The sequence below is a fragment of the Mytilus edulis genome, chromosome 6, assembly GCF_963676685.1.
Source record: "Mytilus edulis chromosome 6, xbMytEdul2.2, whole genome shotgun sequence".
Classification (NCBI taxonomy): Eukaryota; Metazoa; Mollusca; class Bivalvia; order Mytilida; family Mytilidae; genus Mytilus; species Mytilus edulis.
In genome coordinates, this window is record NC_092349.1 from 1,124,748 (window position 1) to 1,146,699 (window position 21,952).

Below are 21,952 nucleotides of genomic sequence, written 5' to 3' on the forward strand. Positions count from 1 at the left end.
AAGTCTGAGTAACATGAACCCCCCTAAAAACACAGGGGCAGGGTATTCTCAAATGCTATGGAAGGGTATGCAGATCCTTAACTCTGAAGTATACTTATATGTTTCTTCAAAACAACAGTTTAGAATTGTTTTACTGATAACTGGTTTCTGAACAGTTTAGAATTGTTTTACTGATAACTGGTTTCTGTACATTTTCTTTTCTTTAAAGCTGGTTTACCTTCCACTTTTATTTTCAATGTTTTGGTAGTGAAAATAACTTACAGATGAAACAGTTTAAAGTTTACAAATGCTTATTTTTTCATAAACTCACTATTAACATAATTAATGCTGAAAGTTCACAAAATTTTAGACTTCAAATCTTAAAAAAAAAAAAAAAATTTTTTTTACATAAAGCACACAAAAACATTCAACTGCAATTGGTACATACAATTTTTGGATCAGTTATAGTGTTGCATAAATGGGGAAAAAAACATTAATGCAAATAAAATAATGACAGAATTTTTATCATATATATATATATTTGATCATATTTTATACTCATATACATGATATATAGCACTGTGCATGTAAATTAATAATACTTTATTCTTGAAAACAAATATCTCTAATGAAATTTGAACTATCATCAGATTGAATTTGCAATCATTTTGTTATTTCATCACATCATAAAAAAAGGCAAATTAAATGGCAAACATGGCAATTTATGACACTTTAGTTAAGAATTTTAACACTTTTGAAAAACTTAAAATCACTACAAAAATAAGTAAAGACTGATTATATTAGGGGAAACAAGGCCTGTTGCCTTTGAACCTTTCAGTTTCATCAAATATTTTCTCATGCTCCTTGTGGAAAAACAATGCCTTAGTACATGTATGTGAAATAGGAAAAATGTAAATAACTCATTTTTAACATTAAAAATGTCAACACATGAAAGATTTCTGGTATAACAATATTGAACTTACTACAAATGTAAAATGATGAAAAACAAAAGATCTAATTAAAATACAGATCATATTCCCTAGCTTAAATTTAACAACAATCTGATGGCACACATTCTTCCGAAGTTTCTATCATGAATTTTGAAACCCTTGAGCTGGGGCTGATTGTGTACATTTCTAAAAACTTTGAGGAAGAACTTTTATCGTATGGTCATGATGGTAGATGTAATAACTTACAGAACATGGTGTAAATTCAGAAATCACAATGAATCATTGCATTTATTACTGCGATTTCTTCATTTTGTACTATAAAAGTGCAATTTTAATTTTTGTGATATTGTGAAAAATCACGTTTAATTCATATAAAACATTTCTAAATGCGAGTTTAAATTATTGCGATTATAGCCCTGTCGCATTTTTCGCAATAATAAAAACATGAAAAACATCGCATTCATTTTTTAATATACAGTATTTATAAGCAATGTGTACATATCCACACAGGATCTACAGATTTACAATCAAAAATAGAAAAAGAAAATGTCACTGGGTTTGCTTAATATGCGTTGACAATATCACATCATATCACAATCATTAAACTGTATGAAACAACATCAATTACTTTGAGCTTTTAGATTGAAACATTGCTGATATTTCCGTGAAGGTGTCGTAAGAAATGTCTTCTTTCACTTCCACTGCCCAGTGTCCGAATTTTTTGGCTTCATTCGTATTGTCTGTGTCATCGTCGAACAGGATGACCTGATTTGGCTTAATAATTTCGTGTCTATTTTTGTACAAACAAGTAAGCACATCAGCAATATGAGCCTCTTTTCCATTTATTTCATAATTATTCCTCTCCAAAAAGTCGGCTGTGTTCCCTCTCACTACTACTTTTGATGCATCTCTGTAAAAAAGTAAGAGAAAACATTTTTATATTTTTAAGGATGTACTTACATGTAGGTGAGATTAGGTGAAACTTAAGAAATTAAAATTGATACACTAAGCTGGTGGAGCATCAATTAATAATAAAGATAAGCTAAAAATATTGATAGGTCATGGACCTCCTTTTCGAGATATTTGAGATTTAAAATATGGCGGGAAAAGGCTGACTCGGACTTTTACCTTATATTTGCATTGGTATAATTTGGGTCTCAAAACAAAAGAAAGATTAAAAAATTAAGAATCTTCTAAAATTTTGGTAAATGACCTTTCATGAGCTATTAAGTCTTATATGAAAAAATAAATGGGTGTTATGGGGCAAAATATTTTACAGTGTATAGTATGGAAAAACACTAAGGAGTCCGAATATTTGACACAAATTCCAATACTTCACCTAAGTACATCCTTAACATGATAAACAATCTTGAAACACCAATAAATAATAATCTTATTAAATCAAATGGAAATGTTGGTCTTGATCATGTTTGTTTTTTTTTTTTTGGGGGGGGGGGGAGGGCTCTTCATTTCTGTATTCTTGATTGCTTTCAGTGGCAGATCCAGGGGGGGTCTGGGATTGCAACCCCCCTTTTTTTGCTGCTCAATGCATTTTTTAAATGGCTGGATCCGCCACTGGTTTTATGTAATTTTTCCCTGTAACTCTCTATTCTGTAAAATCCCAGTGTTTTCACTAAAGGGCCTTTTAGCATCATGGTAATGTGATGCTATAATCTTAAATGTGATGCTATTTGAATTGTGTTTCTTATAGATTATGTTATCGATGTGATGCTATAATTTTTGGAAACAAGATGGTATTTCAATTTCGACTGTTTACCAGGGTGCTAAATAAAGTTTCTGGGAAGAACACTGAACCCCATCCAAACCATCATTTTTGTGTCCCCATATTTTACAACAAGGAGATCTAAGCAAGATTTTTAAACGCACTATCAAAACATTTATGCACTAGTACTACAATTAAAATACTATTTATTACATGTATTTTAAATACGAGAGAAGCAAATATCAAAGTATTACTGGACTAAATAATATAGGATTTAATATGGAATTTTATCATAACCCTATATATTCCATATGAAGAACGTATACACAAGCTAATTACGTATACTTATCATGTTAGTTTAATGGCTTCAAATGTCAGAATTTATGATATCACAAAATCAGTATATATATATATATACTGTACATGTACTGATCTGGAAATTAAATTTATTGTACATTTATTTAAGAAGCAAGATTTTTAACACACGTTTTATAAGTAACTAGTGATACTATTATTTCAATCTTTTTAAAGATTAAAAACAAAGGATTCCCTAAGAAAAAAAAAATTATACACAGCTTATCAGTTTGTACTTTTTTATGTTTTTTTTTAAATCTTTAGCATAAACTGGATTTTTTTTATCCGTATAAAACCTAAATTTATGTTAATCATTTAAAATTATTAAAAACTCAAACAAGGTTCAACTTAAAATTTTCAACATCTGTCTGTCAGTGATGAAGAAATTACATGTAATGAATACAAAATTACAGAAATTTCTCAAATGTACAGAATTGTTTAACATCATTATTCAGATATCCTTTTTCCAGTATATATATTTTTGTCTTTAAAAAATTTTTTGCCCTTTATTTTGCAATTGTTAAAAAACCCAATTCAGGCCTTCATGATAAATGGGGGTCCTTTATTATTTCCTTTTTCTTCCTTTTTGTTAAATTTTTCTCTCTCTTCATCTATTTTTACTTAACTCTTTATTCTCTATTCTTTATATTTAAGCCCTCCAACATCCAATATCCATCAAATTTAATAGTTTTCTCTTGACCTTTGTTCTGAACTTTGCTCATTATTCCTAGTCTGTAAACCCAATTCAGGCCTTTATTATTATTCCCAGTCTGTAAACCCAATTCAGGCCTTTATTATTATTCCCAGTCTGTAAACCCAATTCAGGCCTTTATTATTATTCCCAGTCTGTAAACCCAATGCAGGCCTTTATTATTATTCCCAGTCTGTAAACCCAATTCAGGCCTTTATTATTATTCCCAGTCTGTAAACCCAATGCAGGCCTTTATATATATATATATATATAGGGATAACAATAATAATCATATAATTGGATATGTTCTAATGTGACTAAGAGAGAATTGCAGAAAAATTCATTAAACATCTATTAAATTTCAAAGGAAACATCAAAATGACTTCAATAGGTGATGACTGAAACTGACAAGAGAATGAGGGAACAGATCTGAATCTTCTTTGAATTTAAGAATTGATATTTCACCAATAATGTTGATCAAAATGATCAAAGACAATGTAATGACAAATGTTTCAATAGAAATCAACAAATTAAACATTTTTAAAATCATACCCTTGACAATCATGACAATCTTTCTATGATCTACATTTAATCAAAGTGCTGGATAGAATCTGTGGAAAGTTTGCAACGGTAGATTGTAATATTTCAAATAGATTGTAAATGTGTAGATTGCATGGTTAACTTTTTTCCTACTTAAAAAAGAAAAAAAAACTTTATCAAGAAATAATTTTAACAAGATGCTGCTACTAAGTTTCTCAAACAAAGCTCTCAAAATAAGTCATTCCCACGGTCGCCTGACATTAAGCAAAGTCCAATACAAATTGGTCTGTTAAATTGGTCAAATACATTTACCTATCAATAACTTACATGATATATATTCAAGGAGTAGGAATCAATCTTGTTTTTCAGCCTACTCTATGAATGTACATTTTTTTTGTTACCATAGGCTACAAAAATGTATTCTCACATGTATAAATAAGCACAAAGATCAATAAAGGCATTTTCTGAAAATTAGGCAAAGGTATTTCATGTATTTATTCTATTATTATAAATCATATATGTACATGTAGGGGGTTCATGACCTCAAGTCTACTGTAAATGGTGACGTCATCTATTGGAATCAATTGTTGTTGCATTTCATTGTTTATTTTTCTGCAAAATGCTGAAAAGTCCTGTGTGCGATAAATACTTTATACAGTTCACTACTGACCCCCTACCAATCCATGGAGGGTTCTTAAATTCCAAAGGGGGACTCGGTCTCTGACATCACAGATCAATAGGGGGTCATTAGCAAACTATATAACTTATAGTTGTAAATTGTATGCTGAAACTTTACCTATCATATAAATTTTTCATCAGATCTTTAATTAACCAAGACTGTGCCGAGTAGGTAACAATGGCAACGTAAATCCCTTTTTCAAGGCAAGCAGGAATCAAATCTTTCATGCAGGGTCGGACCTCTTTGACTAGATTTTCAATTGTTTCTTTCCATCGACCACCAGAGTGAATAGATATCAATGTCTGATCGAAATCCATCGCCAGAAGACGAATGCCCTGTTTGTGCATGGCGTTGACCAGTGCTTTGACCTTGCTTGCGTCTGTTACTTTGTCAGCTGACATGGTATGCGAATTAAATGTTCAACAATCTTTAATCTTACTTATTATTTAAAACAATATTCTGAAAGTATCAACATTTTGCGCATATATTTCTGGTCATGTTATGATTTTTTTTTCTCTCAAATTTTCTTAACCGGAAGCATAACAAATATACTAAATGTAAATCGGAAACGAAAATTCACGGAAGATATTTCCGGACAAAAGTAAAGTAAAGTAAAGTAATCTTTATTTAAAGTCGGGTTGCATATATATACATAATAACAAAGAACATGAGCTCTTAAGAGCTCTTTAACCGACTGATATTAATAAACAAAACATACATGTAATAACATCAGATACACATACAACACAAACATACAGACATCACATATATATATTAATACATAGATAGCACATGCAGAATAAAAGCTAAGCAAGATAGATTTAAACAAATGTCTAATATCAGCACATATATAGTAGCACATAGTATTTATGTAACAGTAGCACATGCAAGCTTAAACACTTTAAGCACAGACAAAAGACTGCATGCAGCTATAGCAAAGGTAATGCATAAGCAAAAGAAATAAATGGCTAAATAAAAAAATAAAAATAACTGCAAAAAAATAAAACATAAAAAAGACCAAACAAACAGCAGGCTTCGAGATCAAGTTATGTGGCAGCAAGTAAGTACATTATTTACAAGAACTGCATGTACATTTTTCTGAAAAACACCAGGTGGAGATAAAAATTTTGAACTGGCCAAAAGTTGATAAGCTCCTTGCCTCATTTGGCAAGGAGTTCCAGAGTTTTGCTGCCTCATAACTAAAGCTTTTCTTACCATACCTTGTTGTTTTGGGCCGTGGTATATCTGCTATGCCTTTGTACCAGAAGTTATATGAATTTTCTTTAATATTTACTAAATTATGTAGGAATTCTGGACTTGATTTATTTATTATTTTATATGTCTCTAATGCCATGGTTCTCAATCTTCTGATTTTTAGTGCTGGTAGCTTAGATTGTTCAAGAAGTGTATTGTAAGAATTTGTGTAGTCGTCATAAATAAATCTGAGTGCTTTCTTGTATTTTTTCAATTTGCTTTGTGTTTTGTTCACTGCAGAAGTGCCATGTAAGAGGACAGTAGCTGAGGTTTGACATGATAAATGAGTGGTATATTGTAAGTTTTGAAAGTCTGGTGAGATGAGTGCCAATTCTTTTTAGAACGTTTAGTTGTCGTGCAGCTTTTTTGCAAATATTTGAGATGTGAGTGTTGAAATCCAGTTTAAAGTCTATTGTTACACCGAGAAGTTTCACTTCGTCGTCACATTTTATGTTGAATCCATTTAGGTTGAAAGTAATATTTTGAGTGTGTGTTTTTTTACCTATGGAAATTGCCTGGAATTTTTCTGGGTTTGCCTGCATTTTGTTGAAAGAGAACCACGAGATTAGGGAATTACTGTCTTCCTCTAAGGGTTTAATAACTGATTCCAAAGTAGTACCTGTTTTTGAGAGGGTATTATCATCAGCATAGTTGTATAAATCACAGTGTTTGACAAAAAGAAAAATATCATTTATAAAGACATTAAATAATACAGGGCCTAGTATAGATCCCTGAGGAACACCTTTATATATATCTTGCATTTGACTGATACTCTGGCCTATTTTTACACACTGTTTTCTTGCAGTCAGATAGCTTTTGAGTAATTCCAGAGCAGATGGACTAAGTGAAAGTTTTTTCCAATTTCAAAAGAAGTAAATCATGTGGGAGACAGTCAAAGGCTTTACTTAGGTCCATTAATATAGCCGCTAAATATTTATTGTTATCCAGTGCCTTTTTCCAATCTTCCAAAATCTTGAGTAATGTTGAATGGCAGCCATAACCAGCTCGAAATGCCGCAAGAAAATGGTCGAAAATATCATCAAAGTATTTAGTAAGTTGATTTTCTATGGTTTTTCAAAAATTTTAGATATAGCAGGTAAAACACTAACTGCAAATTGCAAACCTATCGATCAAAATCCAGAGGCTTGTGGTTTTAAAATAATTATATATAGGAGGAATTTCGAATCCTTGTTTTATATATTTAATATGAGATAGGCATTACCTGCGAAAGTAATTAATTAAGTAAGTTAGTAAGTAAGTAAGTAAGTAAGAAAGTAAGTAATTTTTATTGGTTTAAAATCCAAAATTACAGGATTGATACCAAGACAATACAAATTTGTTATACACAAACCTAGGCACAAACATACAAACATTTATATATCATACCAATTTCATAAACATTATATGAGGAGGTGGTACCACAAAGTTATTTAGTGCTTAATAAAGCATTTCTAGAAATGTACATGTCGCTTATATATTTAACAATAATTCTAATTATATCAGTCTCAACACACGTATACAAAAATTTAAATCTTGCTTCATTATTCATATTTAAAAAAGAGGGAACTATTTCACTAATTTTGGAAAACAGTTGGTCTCTAATTATATTTAGTTTTGTACATTTTAAAGTGAAATGAAATTCGTCTTCTACTTCTAAGAGGCACAAAGGACGAAATAGATGTAATACTAAAATTGTCGGAAACTATTTGATATCTTAAATTAGAGACTTGTTATATTCAAATGCTTACTAGCCTTAATAATGTAATTTGCTTTGATTTCAGTTTTCAAATCATGCATTTCATTCGATATGTCTTTAAGTTCAAAATAAGATATACTAGTACAGTGTGTCTTGATTATAGCAGCCGAATATGTTTCAGTCATACAATTTAAATAAGAAATAGATTTAGATTGTGTACACTCGGCGAACATTGAAATTTCAACAGGAAAATGGATAATTATGACCGTACATTATATTCTCTGAGGCACATTTGCAAGAATAAGATGGGACGACACGTGCACTTAATCCAAGTGTAACAGATCCCGATTTTTCTATTTTTTTTGGGGGGGATTGTTTTTGGACGATCAATGCATTTGAATGATGACATATAGTTAGAACCCTGGGTTGAGACTCCCCCTTTTTCTTTAATTGGCTTGATCCGCATCTGCATCCTTCAGAATTAGACTAGGTTTGTAATAACCTGAGCAACACGATTGGTGCCACACGAGGAACAGGATCTGCTTGTGGTGAAGTTGAAATTATCCCTTCGTAATTCTTACGGACGCCATCACGAGGTGGTTGACCGTTATGGAAATGATATCGGATATTTACCTTATACATGTCGTAATGACAATTCTCTTCCCTTTTCACCACGAATGTGACCTACCAAATTATACTATTTACCGGGTGTGTAACAACATCAGCAACACGACGGGTGTATGTCACATGTGGAGCAGGATCAGCTTACCCTTCCGGAGCACATGAGAGCACCCACAGTTTTAGTTGGGGTTCTTGTTGCTTAGTCTTAAGTTTTCTTTGTTGTGTCTTGTGTGCTGTTATTTGTCTGTTTGTCTTTTTATTTTTTAGCCATGGCGTTGTCAGTTTATTTTCGATCTACGAGTTTGAATATCACCCGGGTATCTTTCGCCCCTCTTTTATAAAGATGTTTATAAATGTATTTTTTTTTTTATAGAAATGAAGAAACATCTGAAAAATCTTAACCGAGGAAAGGATGATACTTTAAATCTTGCCTTGCTACGTTACGTGGTAAATGCCGAACATAATTTCGTAAAAAAAAAAATAATTTGTTTTTGATACTGAGAAAAAAAAATTGTTTGTTTCACCCTCAGCTGCCACTATATGTAATGCTAAAAAAATTGTTTTCGACTTGTCGCGAAAAAAATAGATTTTTTTTCGCCGCAGGCAAAAAAAAAATTTGTCCAGAAAAAAACCCATAGCCCCCCCCCCCCCCCCCCCCCAGAAAATCAAATGGTTGCTGCCTAAAACAAATGGGGTAACCGTCTGCCCCCTTATCAAATGATAATATACATGTATGTTACTATAAGGTAAACAAGAAACATTTGTTGTTTATAAGGCTGAAATAAACTAATTCATAAGTAAAGATAAGAAATGTACTTCTAATTTACAATATCACACTACACTTACTTAAGATAATAAGAAGATAGTAACAGCTTTATCTTGACCTGTACTTGCATTTTCCCATAACCGGTCTACAACCACGTGGACCCATAACAGAACAGGTAACGCAGTCTTATTTCTTTCTAAATTTGTAGATTACTTGATTATTTTATTTAAATTCAATTGCATCCTTTTATTGATACAATTTTGAAATTGAGTATGTTGCAAATTCTTTCTGAGGACTTCTTTACTATTTACAATATGTATAGTAAAATTATCAGTTAAGATAGCGAGAAAGCCACGGTAAAATGAACTTCGTTACGTAGGACAATGTACACATTTGGTTAAATTTGATATGATTTTTTCGATGTTTCCGACCACTTCAATCGGTTGTCTCATGGTTACCTGTTTGCCTTGTGCGTGCCACGGTGAGGTCGTTGGAGCGAACCCAGCCGTGTCAAACCACGGACTTTAATATGGTATTTTCATGCTGTTTCTCCGCTTAGCACGCGACATTGAAGAGTAGGAGCAAAACTGTTCGGATCGGAGTAAACACAGCGTGTCAGCCGAGTAGAAATAAGGATTAATAGTAATCATAATGCATTAACATGTTTTCGTCTTGAATATGCATTTAATTTGACCTATATTGAGCTACTTTTATACATTTTGACTTGGATGGAGAGTTATCTCATAGGCAATCATACCACCTCTTCTTAGATCTATTTAATTTGCCGCTGGACGTTATACAACCATCCGTCCTCATCATTATCATTGCGTATTTTTTTACATACATACATACATTTAAGTGTGCCGGTAGCTGTATATATACACGTAGCATACTATTAGGATTGGTTTGCTTGATAAAGTATTCGTATTTGTATCATAGCAAAACAAATAGTCATTTTAAAAATTTTGCTGATACGAAATAACATTATAAGTATAACAGTTTTGTAGTTTACACAATGTACGTTACAAAAGAATGGATTATTGTCAATGAACCAATTAAAAAGGTGTAAAAATGAACGAAAGGAATGTGGATATTAATTCTTTCAAGAGTCAGAAAATGCCATTACGTATTTGATATGAAATTAATGATCAACCGGTTGGAAAAATCTTGCACATTTATAAAAAAGAAAATTAAATATGACTGTCAATGAGACAACTATGCATTATATAGATTAGACCGTTGGTTTTCCCGTTTGAATGGTTTTACACTAGTAATTTTGGGGCCCTTTATAGCTTGTTGTTCGGTGTGAGCTAAGGCTCCGTGTTGAAGGCCGTACTTTAACCTATAATGGTTTACTTTTTAAATTGTTATTTGTATGGAGAGTTGTCTCATTGGCACTCACACCACATCTTCCTATATCTATAAGACACAGGACACAGAAATTAACAACCATAGCTAGGCCGTATACGTAGCTATATATACGTATTTGTTGATTTTTCAAGATTCTTTGACACAATTTCTTATATGGAGAAATATAAAACAGGGGCCTGGGTTTCGAAAGTATCATAAGATATGTCATAAGATATATCTTAGGACATATTTTATGATCATCTTATGACTATCATATGATATGTCATAGGATGTAAATCAAAGCTGTCTTAAGAGAGTCATAGCTATGATGCTCTTATGACTGTCATATGTGAACATTATTTTCTATTATTTTAAATAACGATTAAAAAGGGATAAATATAAAAATGGAAAGTATGAACATAATAATTATTACCATTCTTAATATTTACGAATATTTGTTTTCTTCATTATAATGAACATAAAAGGAATTGAAATATGAGTTGATAATTTGTTTAATTTTAGTTTGTAATATAATATACTAAATCTTGAACTTCGCTTTCGTGTATTATCATACATGCAATCATTGTTATTTAACTGTGAATACTTTTTAGATTCGGTACATCGAGTACCCGCTTTACGAAATGCGGCTGCCCGTGCACATACGTTGATATAGTACTATTAAATATACTAGAAACGAAATAATATGTATATTTATTATACAAAACCATGAGTTAGAAAAGAATCTAAATTGTATGTCGCAGGAGATTAAAATTTTAATTCATGTAGTTGAGAAAAATAAAATCTTTACTATTTAGCTTACTGAGAAACACAACAAATATTTTTATTGCAATTAACATGAAATTATACATGAAAAGTAATTAAAATTTTAGTTGACAATCATAAGATCATCATAAGTCATGTCGAGAAGGGTCTTAAGTTTGCGACAAAAGTTATGACAAATCGCAACTTGGGACACTTTCGAAAACATATCTTACGACTATGACATGTCCTAAGACCATCATAAGACATGTCTTAGTCATAAGATACTTTCGAAAACCAGGCCCCAGGCATTTATCTCCAGGAAAAAATCAATTGCATTAACTTAAGACGAGTGGTATATAGCATTATGAATTATATACAAGAGCAAATAGCCAAATTTCAATAAGCCTTAAAGGCATCCAGTATCTGGGGAAGAACAGTACATTTATGTTTTTGTCTGTATTGTTCGCAATATGATGAATCCATCAATACAAACATAATGCAATGTTAAAGAAAGTTAAACGTTTGAAGATTCACATACATGAAGCCCAAACTTGTTTCATTTTTGTTATTTGGACTGCCCGTCCGATACCGTGCCATCATGGTCATCATGATATGGATATACCTGTCCGGTACATTGTATGACATGGATACAAGTTCGCCCCCATTGACTATTAAACTTTATTCAGTATATAAAATTAAGTTAAAATGAAAACAGTAGAGCTACAGATCAATAATCTCTCTCCCTTTACATAATATAATTTGAAAACAGATTAAAGTAGAATTCATATGACGTGTAGCTTTGCAGTTTATTACACAAATTAGATGTGAAAACATCTTCTGGTTCTGACAATATATAATATATAGGTCTAAAGATGTTTATAACTCAGTGACAATGCATCTTCTTTACCATATGTTTTAATCGAATGATTAATATTGATACTGGTGATTATCGGATCGATGTGTTTAAAATAATGTAAAATGTATCCAGCTGGTCAAATAAAAAAGTACGAAGTTGAAAAGTTGAGAAGTAAGCGTAAATTAGACTTGATTGATCGACCAAAGGGAGATAACTACAACTAATTTACAAAAATAAAAACTACCGAATCGTATTTCCTATTTTTGATAGTAAAACGAAACGTGGAATACCATATGTTTTTAAATTTTGCTGTAATTTTCAGCTGAAGAATGGTACAAAAAGGGCACAAAAAGAAGGAAGGAGGGAAAGATCTGGGCAAACTGATACACGATCATGATGCTAAGTTGAAGGTAAATATGGCATTAATTGGTGCTTTGCAGCTTTTGTGATCTTTTATTGTTTCTTCTCTAATTTAAAAGTGCTATAGTCCTCGCCCCGAATGATGCTTCAAATATTGGATACGTCAAAATCATAAAAACTATACTGTGGTGCTTCTCAACCACGCACCAAGCATTTCGAAGTTAGATCAACAACTTGTAAACTCGGAAGTCAAAATAATATGTCCCATTTAAACGTGTCTTCCTGGCCTTGAAACTGTAACAGCTGGCTTGCATGTGGGCTGACACGTGGTTATAGAACCCAGTTCTGAATGTCTAGCATATATATGTACACAAATAAAATTATTTACAGCAAGTTTGAATAAACGACACAAAAATATTTAAGGAGGAAATTATAGATATCAGGTCAAAAAGTACATATTACCAAATGTATGGAGAGCAAAACATATGTATACATAAAATAAAGAGTTTAAGTTGAAATCATTATGTGTGTAAAAGTATATTTATCATGTTTATATAATTTTATAAGGCACTCTCATTTAAGAAGAAGTAGTCTATTTTGATACTATATATAGAGTAATCCATAGTAATAAGATGGACGCGCGCATTTCTATTTTGAAAGCTGTTTTAAATTTAGGTGTTATAAGATATCTTTTAACTACTCTCTTTTTGTGAAGTGATAACTTTATCTTTTATGAACTTAAGTTTCCAAGGATAAAATTTATTTTAAAAAATCATTTAATTTAATGAATATGAAATTCGAAAGCGTAAAAAAAATATTTGAAATATTTATGGTACCCTGACATGCCTGATACTGTATGCATAATAGGCGAATATCGGCATATTACGCTAAAAAGAAAGTTAGATCTTCCGAGGTATGACATGTGTCTGTGTGCAATGAAATTAGGGAGCAACCATTTCACTTTAAAAAAAAGGGGGATATGTTTATTGTCTTAGCTAGTAGAAATATTTTTTTCGAGCAAAGCGCGAACATTTTTTTTTGTATTTCGACGCTATCAATTATGTTTTTTTTTTCTTCGAAATTTAACACCAACAGTTATTGGGGAAATATGAATTAGGAATATTTTTTTGGTCACATATTCACAATTCCCCCCCCCCACCTTATCAAATTGGGGATCAGCATATTTCTTTTAGGAAAAAAACGTAAACCCCTCTGAATTAAGTTTAATTGTCGTTCCCTTACGCCAAACATGGAATTGAATAGACACACTGTATATAGGACTAGTAAAAAATAGATGTAATTCACAAATCTTTATTCAGATACTTAAAAACGTCAATTGTGTATTACTAAAACTGACATTTGACTGGCATTTGTTATAAAATGAGGGTCTGGATGGGGATCGTTCATTTCTGTATTTTTAGGTATTTTTCTTTATTCTTTATACACTGTACTTTGCCCATGATTATTATTCTTTATATTTTAGAATCCCATTAGTCATTATTTTTAATTTGTTTGTCCTCTTGTTTCTCTATTTTTTTATCATTGTTTTGCAAATTTTGTCTTTATTGTCTATTCTGTAAACCTGGTAAACTATTCTGTAAACGTCATCTAGATCCTTAAAAAATACCAGTTTTATACAAATAAGAACAAAACTAAGTTACTAATCTTAATATACATTACACAAACTTGTGGCATAAGTTTTAAGAAACAATTGACCGGCAACAAGGGAAACATAGTTAATTCTGAATGCATTAACCTTTTTTTTACAAAGAAATTAACATAAACAAAAATAAGTCATTTTTTGCAAAGGTTTCAATGTTCCTTTATACATGTACATATATATATATATTTTCGTAATAGACCGAATTGATAGAATGATATTTGTATAAAATAAATCAGTGTTCCGAAATTTCGACATACAAAAACCAATTTAACTCTTTCAACTGACTAATCTTCCGTTTAGCAACCAGAGTCTCTGAATTCATACATTGGCCATATATATACATGTATATAGGGAAAGCCGGTCAAGATCGGACAAAACAGGTTTAATCCCTCCTTATTTATGCGCCTGTCCATAGTCAGGAGACTCTGGACTATCTTTAGTCTTAGTATATTTTAATTTTGGTTGATTTTATTCATTGTGTGACGTCCATTTTCGCTGAACTAGTACACATTTTTGTTTTAATAGCGGTGAACTGAACCCCTTCCGGGTGCGGGATTTTCTAGCTGTGTTGAAGACCCCTTAATGGTGTTGGCCTGTGTTTTGCTCTTTGGTCGGGTTGTTGTCATTTTGAACCACTTCCAGTTTTCATGGAACATTTTATTATCGTTTTTGTCATGCTTGTAGGGCTCATCATGATATGAAATACTTTGAAGCCAGTTTCAATAGACATACATAATTGTATTTTATAAGGTGCAGTTATTTAAAATATTTTGGAGCGAGTTACGATGAACAGACATCATTTTCTTTTTTTTTTAGGGCTCAGCGATATGGAATATTTTGAAGCAGTCTATGTTTGCGATTATCGTTGGTATATTGGCACTATGCTTGTTTAACTACATGGATACACGAGTACCAGAAGGAGTTACGGAAGTATGGAGCGCCAGAATACTAGATACATCACTCAGAACGATGGGCAAAGTGGTAAGCATTTACACGATACATGATCATCAGACATCTTCCTCTACAGTATTACACCTGTATGTTTTAATGAGACTCTGATCATGTCGATGGTGCATGTCACATTTTAAACACAACGAGAAGCGTGGGAGTATTGGAAAAAGGGGGCAACAAACTTCGAAAAGTTACTATTAAAAAGGGAAAAAAAAACATTGTATAGTTTTATATGCTAGTATGAAGCATGCAGAGCCGACTATATATCATTTTCATTTTTCATTTTGTATTTCCCCCTAGGCCACCGCCATCGCCCTTTCTGGGATCCCATGATCCTGACAACCCAAACGGACATACTATTCGTTTTTAACAACCTATTTACCAAACCATTTTCAATTTTATTATAATATACACATACATATCAAGACAACGTATTAACCATGCACTACTAACTTCCACATAGACACCAATTAAGTTGTGTAAAAGTAAAATGCTATATATACTTTTGTTTTAAAAATACAAGACAAGAAATCTTGCATACTTTATTCGCCAGTCCTGAGCAAGTACATTTTAATAAATAATTAAAAAGATTATGGGAAAAAAATTAAACGTGTTTTCTATCAGTGAGTTATCCCCCAGGAGTTATTGTATACAGTTACCATGGTTACAGTACATTATATATTACCTGTGTGCACACCGTCTTGAACATGAATGAGATATTTGCCACTGGACCTAATAAACCAACAATCAATCATGCACATGTCTATATTTCGATTTTTTTTTCACTTATCAAACCAGCTTCTAAGTTATAACCTTATCAGATTATTGCGTTCTTTTAAACCAATAACAACCTTTAGCATGATTTTTACAGTAATAATTGAATAGTGTTATAATTGATTTTTTTAAGATTTCAGTATATGAAAAATAATTAGCATTTTCATTATATCATGTGTGCTTGCCTTATTCAAAGCTTATAATGTTTAAGTTGATTTTTCAGTTTAATATATATACCAAGTAAATATACGTAGTGAATACAAAAACAAATCATCAGTGAAACAGCTATTTGTTTTCTTATTAAAACAAGAGACTATTTTTGCTAGGTGCGAATCAAGCTTGTTAAAAGGGTGCCCCAAAAGACAACGTTTGGAGTAGAGTTTGTATAATGTCTATCAATGCATTATTCATATACATGTTTATAGTTCCGTTTTACCACTCTATTAATGATACTCTCGTTCAGATATTCCATACTTCTTTATTTATCTTAACCCGTTACACTCACTGTGCAGAGCAAAATATTCTTCTACTTTAAAAATAATAGTTCAAAACCTATTACTCCAAATAAATAAACCATGTTCTCCCAGACGTATGTTGGATCATTCACGTTTTGGTGTTAACAAGTTGAATTTATTAATGCACGAAAAGCCTAGTTATTTAATTAGTTTTCATGATTTTCCAACATGATACCAGTATATAGTTGTACATACATCTACTACTATGATCTACGCACACTTTTAGATTCTGTACCTGAACAATTTTGGTGTACATGGAGGTGTGTGCAGATTTACTAGAAAGGGTGTTGATATGATGCTGACAACTCTCATCACCGGAAGTCCATTTGGTTTGGGTGCAGATCCAGAACTAAAGGTATGCTGTTGCATGTTTGATGTATGTACATTTTTACAGGAAGTCAAAACAGAAGTGCAAAAAAGGCAGAAGCTAGACGGATTTGAATAGAAAAAGAAATCAGTAATATTTTGTTATACATTTAATTGTATATTTCTCTTGCATTAATAAAATTGAGAAAGGAAATGGGGAATGTATCAAAGCGACAACAACCCGACCATAGAGCAGACAACATACATGTAAACTAATTATAAGTTGGTCAAGAAATGCTACATGTATATACGTGGCAGTATTCCTAACTTTCGTTTGCGTAATTTTTTTAGAAAATCTTATTTCTGAATTTTCATTGTTTAAATCACGATCTTAATATATAAGATGCCTTGATTTTTGACTGTCAGTCTGTTAACCTTTAAAGTTACTTCACATAAATGTATTGTGCTTCTTACAAATGTATTGAATTAACGAATGAAAGCATGAATATAATGATAAACTTACTATATATCAAAAAGAAAGAAAACCTTGACCAATGAACACTTTTAATACTGCATGTATATTGTAGATATATGATACTATGTTTGATGGAGTTGGTGTAAGAGTTTATGAACCCATCAATCTCAAATCGAACAAAAGACCAGCCTTAGTATACTATCATGGCGGCGGTTGGTCTTGGCTATCTGTAGGTAGGTACACGTATATGCAAGCATTGAATTTCATTTAGCTGTTTTTGTATGTACCGGATACACAAAGTCATGTCGACTGTGTTTTGTTTTTATTTACAAAGAGATATTGTTCATGTTCTGCATAATCTAGTCAATATAAATGATGATAGACTTGCCCCAACTCTTCTGCATAATCTAGTCAATATAAATGTTGATAGACTTGCCACAACTCTTCTGCATAATCTAGTCAATATAAATGATGATAGACTTGCCCCAACTCTTCTGCATAATCTAGTCAATATAAATGTTGAAAGACTTGCCACAACTCTTCTGCATAATCTAGTCAATATAAATGATGATAGACTTGCCCCAACTCTTCTGCATAATCTAGTCAATATAAATGATGATAGACTTGCCACAACTCTTCTGCATAATCTAGTCAATATAAATGATGATAAACTTGCCACAACTCTTCTGCATAATCTAGTAAATATAAATGTTGATAGACTTGCCCCAACTCTTCTGCATAATCTAGTCAATATAAATGATGATAGACTTGCCCCAACTCTTCTGCATAATCTAGTCAATATAAATGATGATAGACTTGCCCCAACTTCTCTGCATAATCTAGTCAATATAAATGATGATAGACTTGCCCCAACTCTTCTGCATAATCTAGTCCATATAAATGATGATAGACTTGCCCCAACTCTTCTGCATAATCTAGTCAATATAAATGATGATAGACTTGCCCCAACTCTTCTGCATAATCTAGTTAATATAAATGATGATAGACTTGCCCCAACTTCTCTGCATAATCTAGTCAATATAAATGATGATAGACTTGCCCCAACTCTTCTGCATAATCTAGTCAATATAAATGATGATAGACTTGCCCCAACTCTTCTGCATAATCTAGTCAATATAAATGATGATAGACTTGCCCCAACTCTTCTGCATAATCTAGTCAATATAAATGATGATAGACTTGTCCCAACTCTTCTGCATAATCTAGTCAATATAAATGATGATAGACTTGCCCCAACTCTTCTGCATAATCTAGTTAATATAAATGATGATAGACTTGCCCAAACTCTTCTGCATAATCTAGTCAATATAAATGATGATAGACTTGCCCCAACTTCTCTGCATAATCTAGTCAATATAAATGATTATAGACTTGCCCCAACTCTTCTGCATAATCTAGTCAATATAAATGATGATATACTTGCCCCAACTCTTCTGCATAATCTAGTCAATATAAATGATGATAGACTTGCCCCAACTCTGCATCATTTAGAAATAAAACAAAACATAATAATTGCAGATTCGGTTTAAATGTAAAGGACTGGCCGAAATGTCCACGTTTATACAGTATCAAAAAGTATCCTGTATCTTTCGTTACTTAACTTTGCTTGTTTTGTAAATACATGTGCTTAATATTGTGTAAATACACGTGCTTAATATTGTGTAAATACACGTGCTTGATATTGTTTCAGATGTGTATGACGGAGCAACACGAGCACTAGCCAAGCGAGTTGGTATGGTTGTAGTTTCTGTGAGGTGAGTGATAATTTTGCATTATGTTCAATTTAAGTTTCAATATGATAAGACATAATAGAATGTTGTGATTATCCAAGATGATTGATAACGTTATATTTACATAATTATGTACGATGAGAAACAATCTACTGTAATTTGTAATCTACAATTGCGATAAACACAACGGTAGGATGCAATTTGAAAAAAAAGACAGGACAGGAGTTTTGAGTAAAAGAAAGGCAGGATGAAGAATGGGCAAAACAAAATGACAGGACCGAATAGAGTAAGAAATAAAAAAGAAGGACAGAGATTACAACTAACAAAATGTTTCATCCTAGCCCCCCTCCCCCTTCCCCTCCCCCATACAAATCAAATGGTAGTTCACTTATAGACTTCCCAATTTCGGTCTTGGATCAGTATTTTTGTTATTCTGTTTTACACTATTACTTACTATGCAACATGACAAAAGACGTGACCTTTTTGGTATAAACGAATTTTCGGTCTGACGTCTATATGAAATAAAGTATAATATAGGCTATACATCAGTTACTTTTAACACTTTTCTGCTAAACGTTTTTGCTCTTCTTTTCTTTGCGATTTTTCTTTAATTTCTTTTTTTGCCCGATCTGAGATAGCGCCATTTGTACTTTACGATGAAGTTGTGGTCACTTCAATTTGAAACTTAAGACACATACATGTTCATCATAATACTAGTAGGAATTTTCAATGATTATAACAAATAATGGTTTTGATCCACATTTTGCCGATCTTTACATTTGACTCTATAAGTGAAGTCTGGTGTCTTTTTGACACATATTCTTGTTAAATATTGGCTTGGATAAATGTTCTAAAAACGCATTTCCTTCTATGACAGGACATACAAAAAATTGTTTAACGCAATATGAAAATGATATTATAAGACTTACAATTTTATTTTGTTTTTGTTTTACAGTTACAGACAGTCACCAGAGCATCCTCATCCAATACCTTTCGAAGATTGCTTAACAGCAACAAAGTACGTCGTCAACAATGCCAAATCTCTACATGTAGATCCGTCACGTGTAGCCATTTCCGGTGACAGTGCTGGAGGCCATTTATCAGCAGCCGTTGCTATGGCGATGAAGAAAGAGATCAAAATTTCCGTCCCAATTTACCCTTGTTTACAATTATTTGATTTACAAACACCATCATATATTGAAAATAAAGATTACATTCCAGGAATGCTGACCGATGTGTCCATGTTGACCTATTGGCTTAATTATGGAAATATCAGTTACAACTATATTGATGATATCTTAGCTAACAGACACACATCTCAAAAACTGAAAGAATCATTATATGCTAAATATGTTAGTCCAGATTGGTATATGAAGGAACATATTAGAACACCTAGTTTGCGAAATATGAAGAAAGAAACGAACTTTGGAAAAACTGAATTATCCAATCAAATACAAGAGACAATTTTAAACCCTGATTTTTCACCTTTAATGGTGCCGGACGTCAAGTTCAAAGACTTGCCGCTTACATATGTGTTAACAGCCGGATATGACGTTTTACGTGATGATGGACTCATCTATTATCAGCGTCTGAAAAAGGCTGGTGCTAAAGTGCAATTGGCACATTATTCAGAGGGATTTCATGGTATGATTTTCTTTTTTGACGGTCCTATGCCATTTCAAGTAGGAATTCGTGCAATGAATGACCTTGTTGAATTTTTGAAGAAAAATTTATGATAACGTGCTCAATATATTAAAGATTTGTTATTGTCTAGATTATAGATTTATATGCAAGGGATATGTAGCCAAGACATAAAAAATATCTAAAATATGCAATGTTTTTTGTTGTTGTTATCTGCATGAACTGAAGTTCATATTGCGTATTATTTATTAGTGAATTGATAATTATTTCGAAAGAAGGTAAACGTATTCATTTTATAGAAGATTAATCTTGTTAAACGCTGGTTTTGATTGGTTGATTGTCTGCATTCAATGTCATTGTTAGATATAGGAAGATGTGGTGTGAGTGCCAATGCAACAACTCTCCATGCAAATAACAATTTATAAAAGTTAACCATTGTTAGCACTCTTTGTGATATATCGTAGCGGCCAGTTGTTGATGATGAAGGAAGCCCGATTGAATGGAGTGAAATAACGAAATGCAGCAGGAAAACTGACAATTCCTATAAAAAAGGGAGATGTGGTATGATTGATAATGAGACAAGCATCCAATAAAGTTCAAATAACGTGGACTTAAGCAAAGCATACGGCCTTTAATAACGAGAAACCGTAAAATATGAAACAATTCATTTGTGAACACTTACTGCTTAATTTATAACAAAACAATTTACGAAAAACAAAATATGACAGAGATGAACCAACTACAACCACTGAATAATAGGCTTCTGACTTTGGAAAGACATATACATAATGTGACTTGGTTTAACGTTTTTGCGTTATGGGCACCAAACCCTCCCGTAACCTTGGATGCAGTGGTGAAACAGCACAAAATATATATACAAACTAAAAAATCAGTTGAAAAGAGCTGAATGACACAAAGCACAGACTGGACGTAGCAGAGTATTTATATACCCCCTTACAAAAAAAGACATGTAGTCCTTTACTTTATGGACGCTGTCTAAAGTCTTGTCCTTCCGTCTGTGTGTTCGTAAATCTGTTTGTACAACGAATGTATACATTTGTCAGAATATGCTGGACGTAACATATATTGGATATGATGACTTTTCTTATATATGGCAACAGCTGAAGACGGAAAGTCAAATGGTAGACTATGGATTTTTCTGATCTGTCATACACCCACTTTCTGATGCGTTGAATGACAAGTGAGGTATAGGGTTAGCAACAAACCACAAGTTTTGGTGTTATTTTTTTTTGTCTCCCGTCAATTATTTTGTCTAAAATGTGAAGTCGAGCGTT

General features: G+C 32.2%; 2 protein-coding genes across 3 annotated transcripts; one reads left to right on the forward strand and one right to left on the reverse strand.

Moving 5' to 3' along the window:
* Positions 1 to 514: 514 nt before the first annotated feature.
* On the reverse strand, positions 515 to 5,466 carry LOC139526894 (uncharacterized). The gene is made up of 2 exons (XM_071322045.1): positions 5,034 to 5,466; positions 515 to 1,839 (listed from the first exon to the last, which is right to left on the reverse strand). Exons 1-2 carry the CDS (start codon positions 5,315 to 5,317, stop codon positions 1,554 to 1,556), a joined length of 570 nt encoding a protein of 189 aa, XP_071178146.1. The 5' UTR covers positions 5,318 to 5,466; the 3' UTR covers positions 515 to 1,553.
* LOC139526893 (arylacetamide deacetylase-like) lies at positions 5,300 to 20,851 on the forward strand. 2 transcript variants are annotated; one of them, XM_071322044.1, is made up of 7 exons: positions 5,300 to 5,318; positions 12,544 to 12,631; positions 15,061 to 15,225; positions 16,711 to 16,839; positions 17,378 to 17,498; positions 18,977 to 19,040; positions 19,972 to 20,851. In XM_071322044.1, the coding sequence occupies exons 2-7, from the start codon at positions 12,551 to 12,553 to the stop codon at positions 20,750 to 20,752; spliced, it is 1,341 nt and encodes a 446-aa protein (XP_071178145.1). In that variant the 5' UTR covers positions 5,300 to 5,318; positions 12,544 to 12,550; the 3' UTR covers positions 20,753 to 20,851. The 2 variants fall into 2 exon arrangements, with proteins under 2 accessions (XP_071178145.1, XP_071178144.1); XM_071322043.1 differs by lacking the exon at positions 5,300 to 5,318 and adding an exon at positions 9,379 to 9,428.
* The last annotated feature ends 1,101 nt before the right edge of the window (positions 20,852 to 21,952 follow it).

Bases quoted from the DNA above. Each gene is read 5' to 3' on its own strand.
- LOC139526894 (XM_071322045.1), bottom strand. From the start codon at position 5,317: ATGTCAGCTGACAAAGTAACAGACGCAAGCAAGGTCAAAGCACTGGTC. The intron at 1,840-5,033 runs GTAAAGTTTCAG...ACTTTTTTACAG, and splicing joins ATGAAAAATTTATATGATAG to AGATGCATCAAAAGTAGTAG.
- LOC139526893 (XM_071322044.1), top strand. From the start codon at position 12,551: ATGGTACAAAAAGGGCACAAAAAGAAGGAAGGAGGGAAAGATCTGGGC. The intron at 15,226-16,710 runs GTAAGCATTTAC...GCACACTTTTAG, and splicing joins TCAGAACGATGGGCAAAGTG to ATTCTGTACCTGAACAATTT. The intron at 19,041-19,971 runs GTGAGTGATAAT...TTTGTTTTACAG, and splicing joins ATGGTTGTAGTTTCTGTGAG to TTACAGACAGTCACCAGAGC.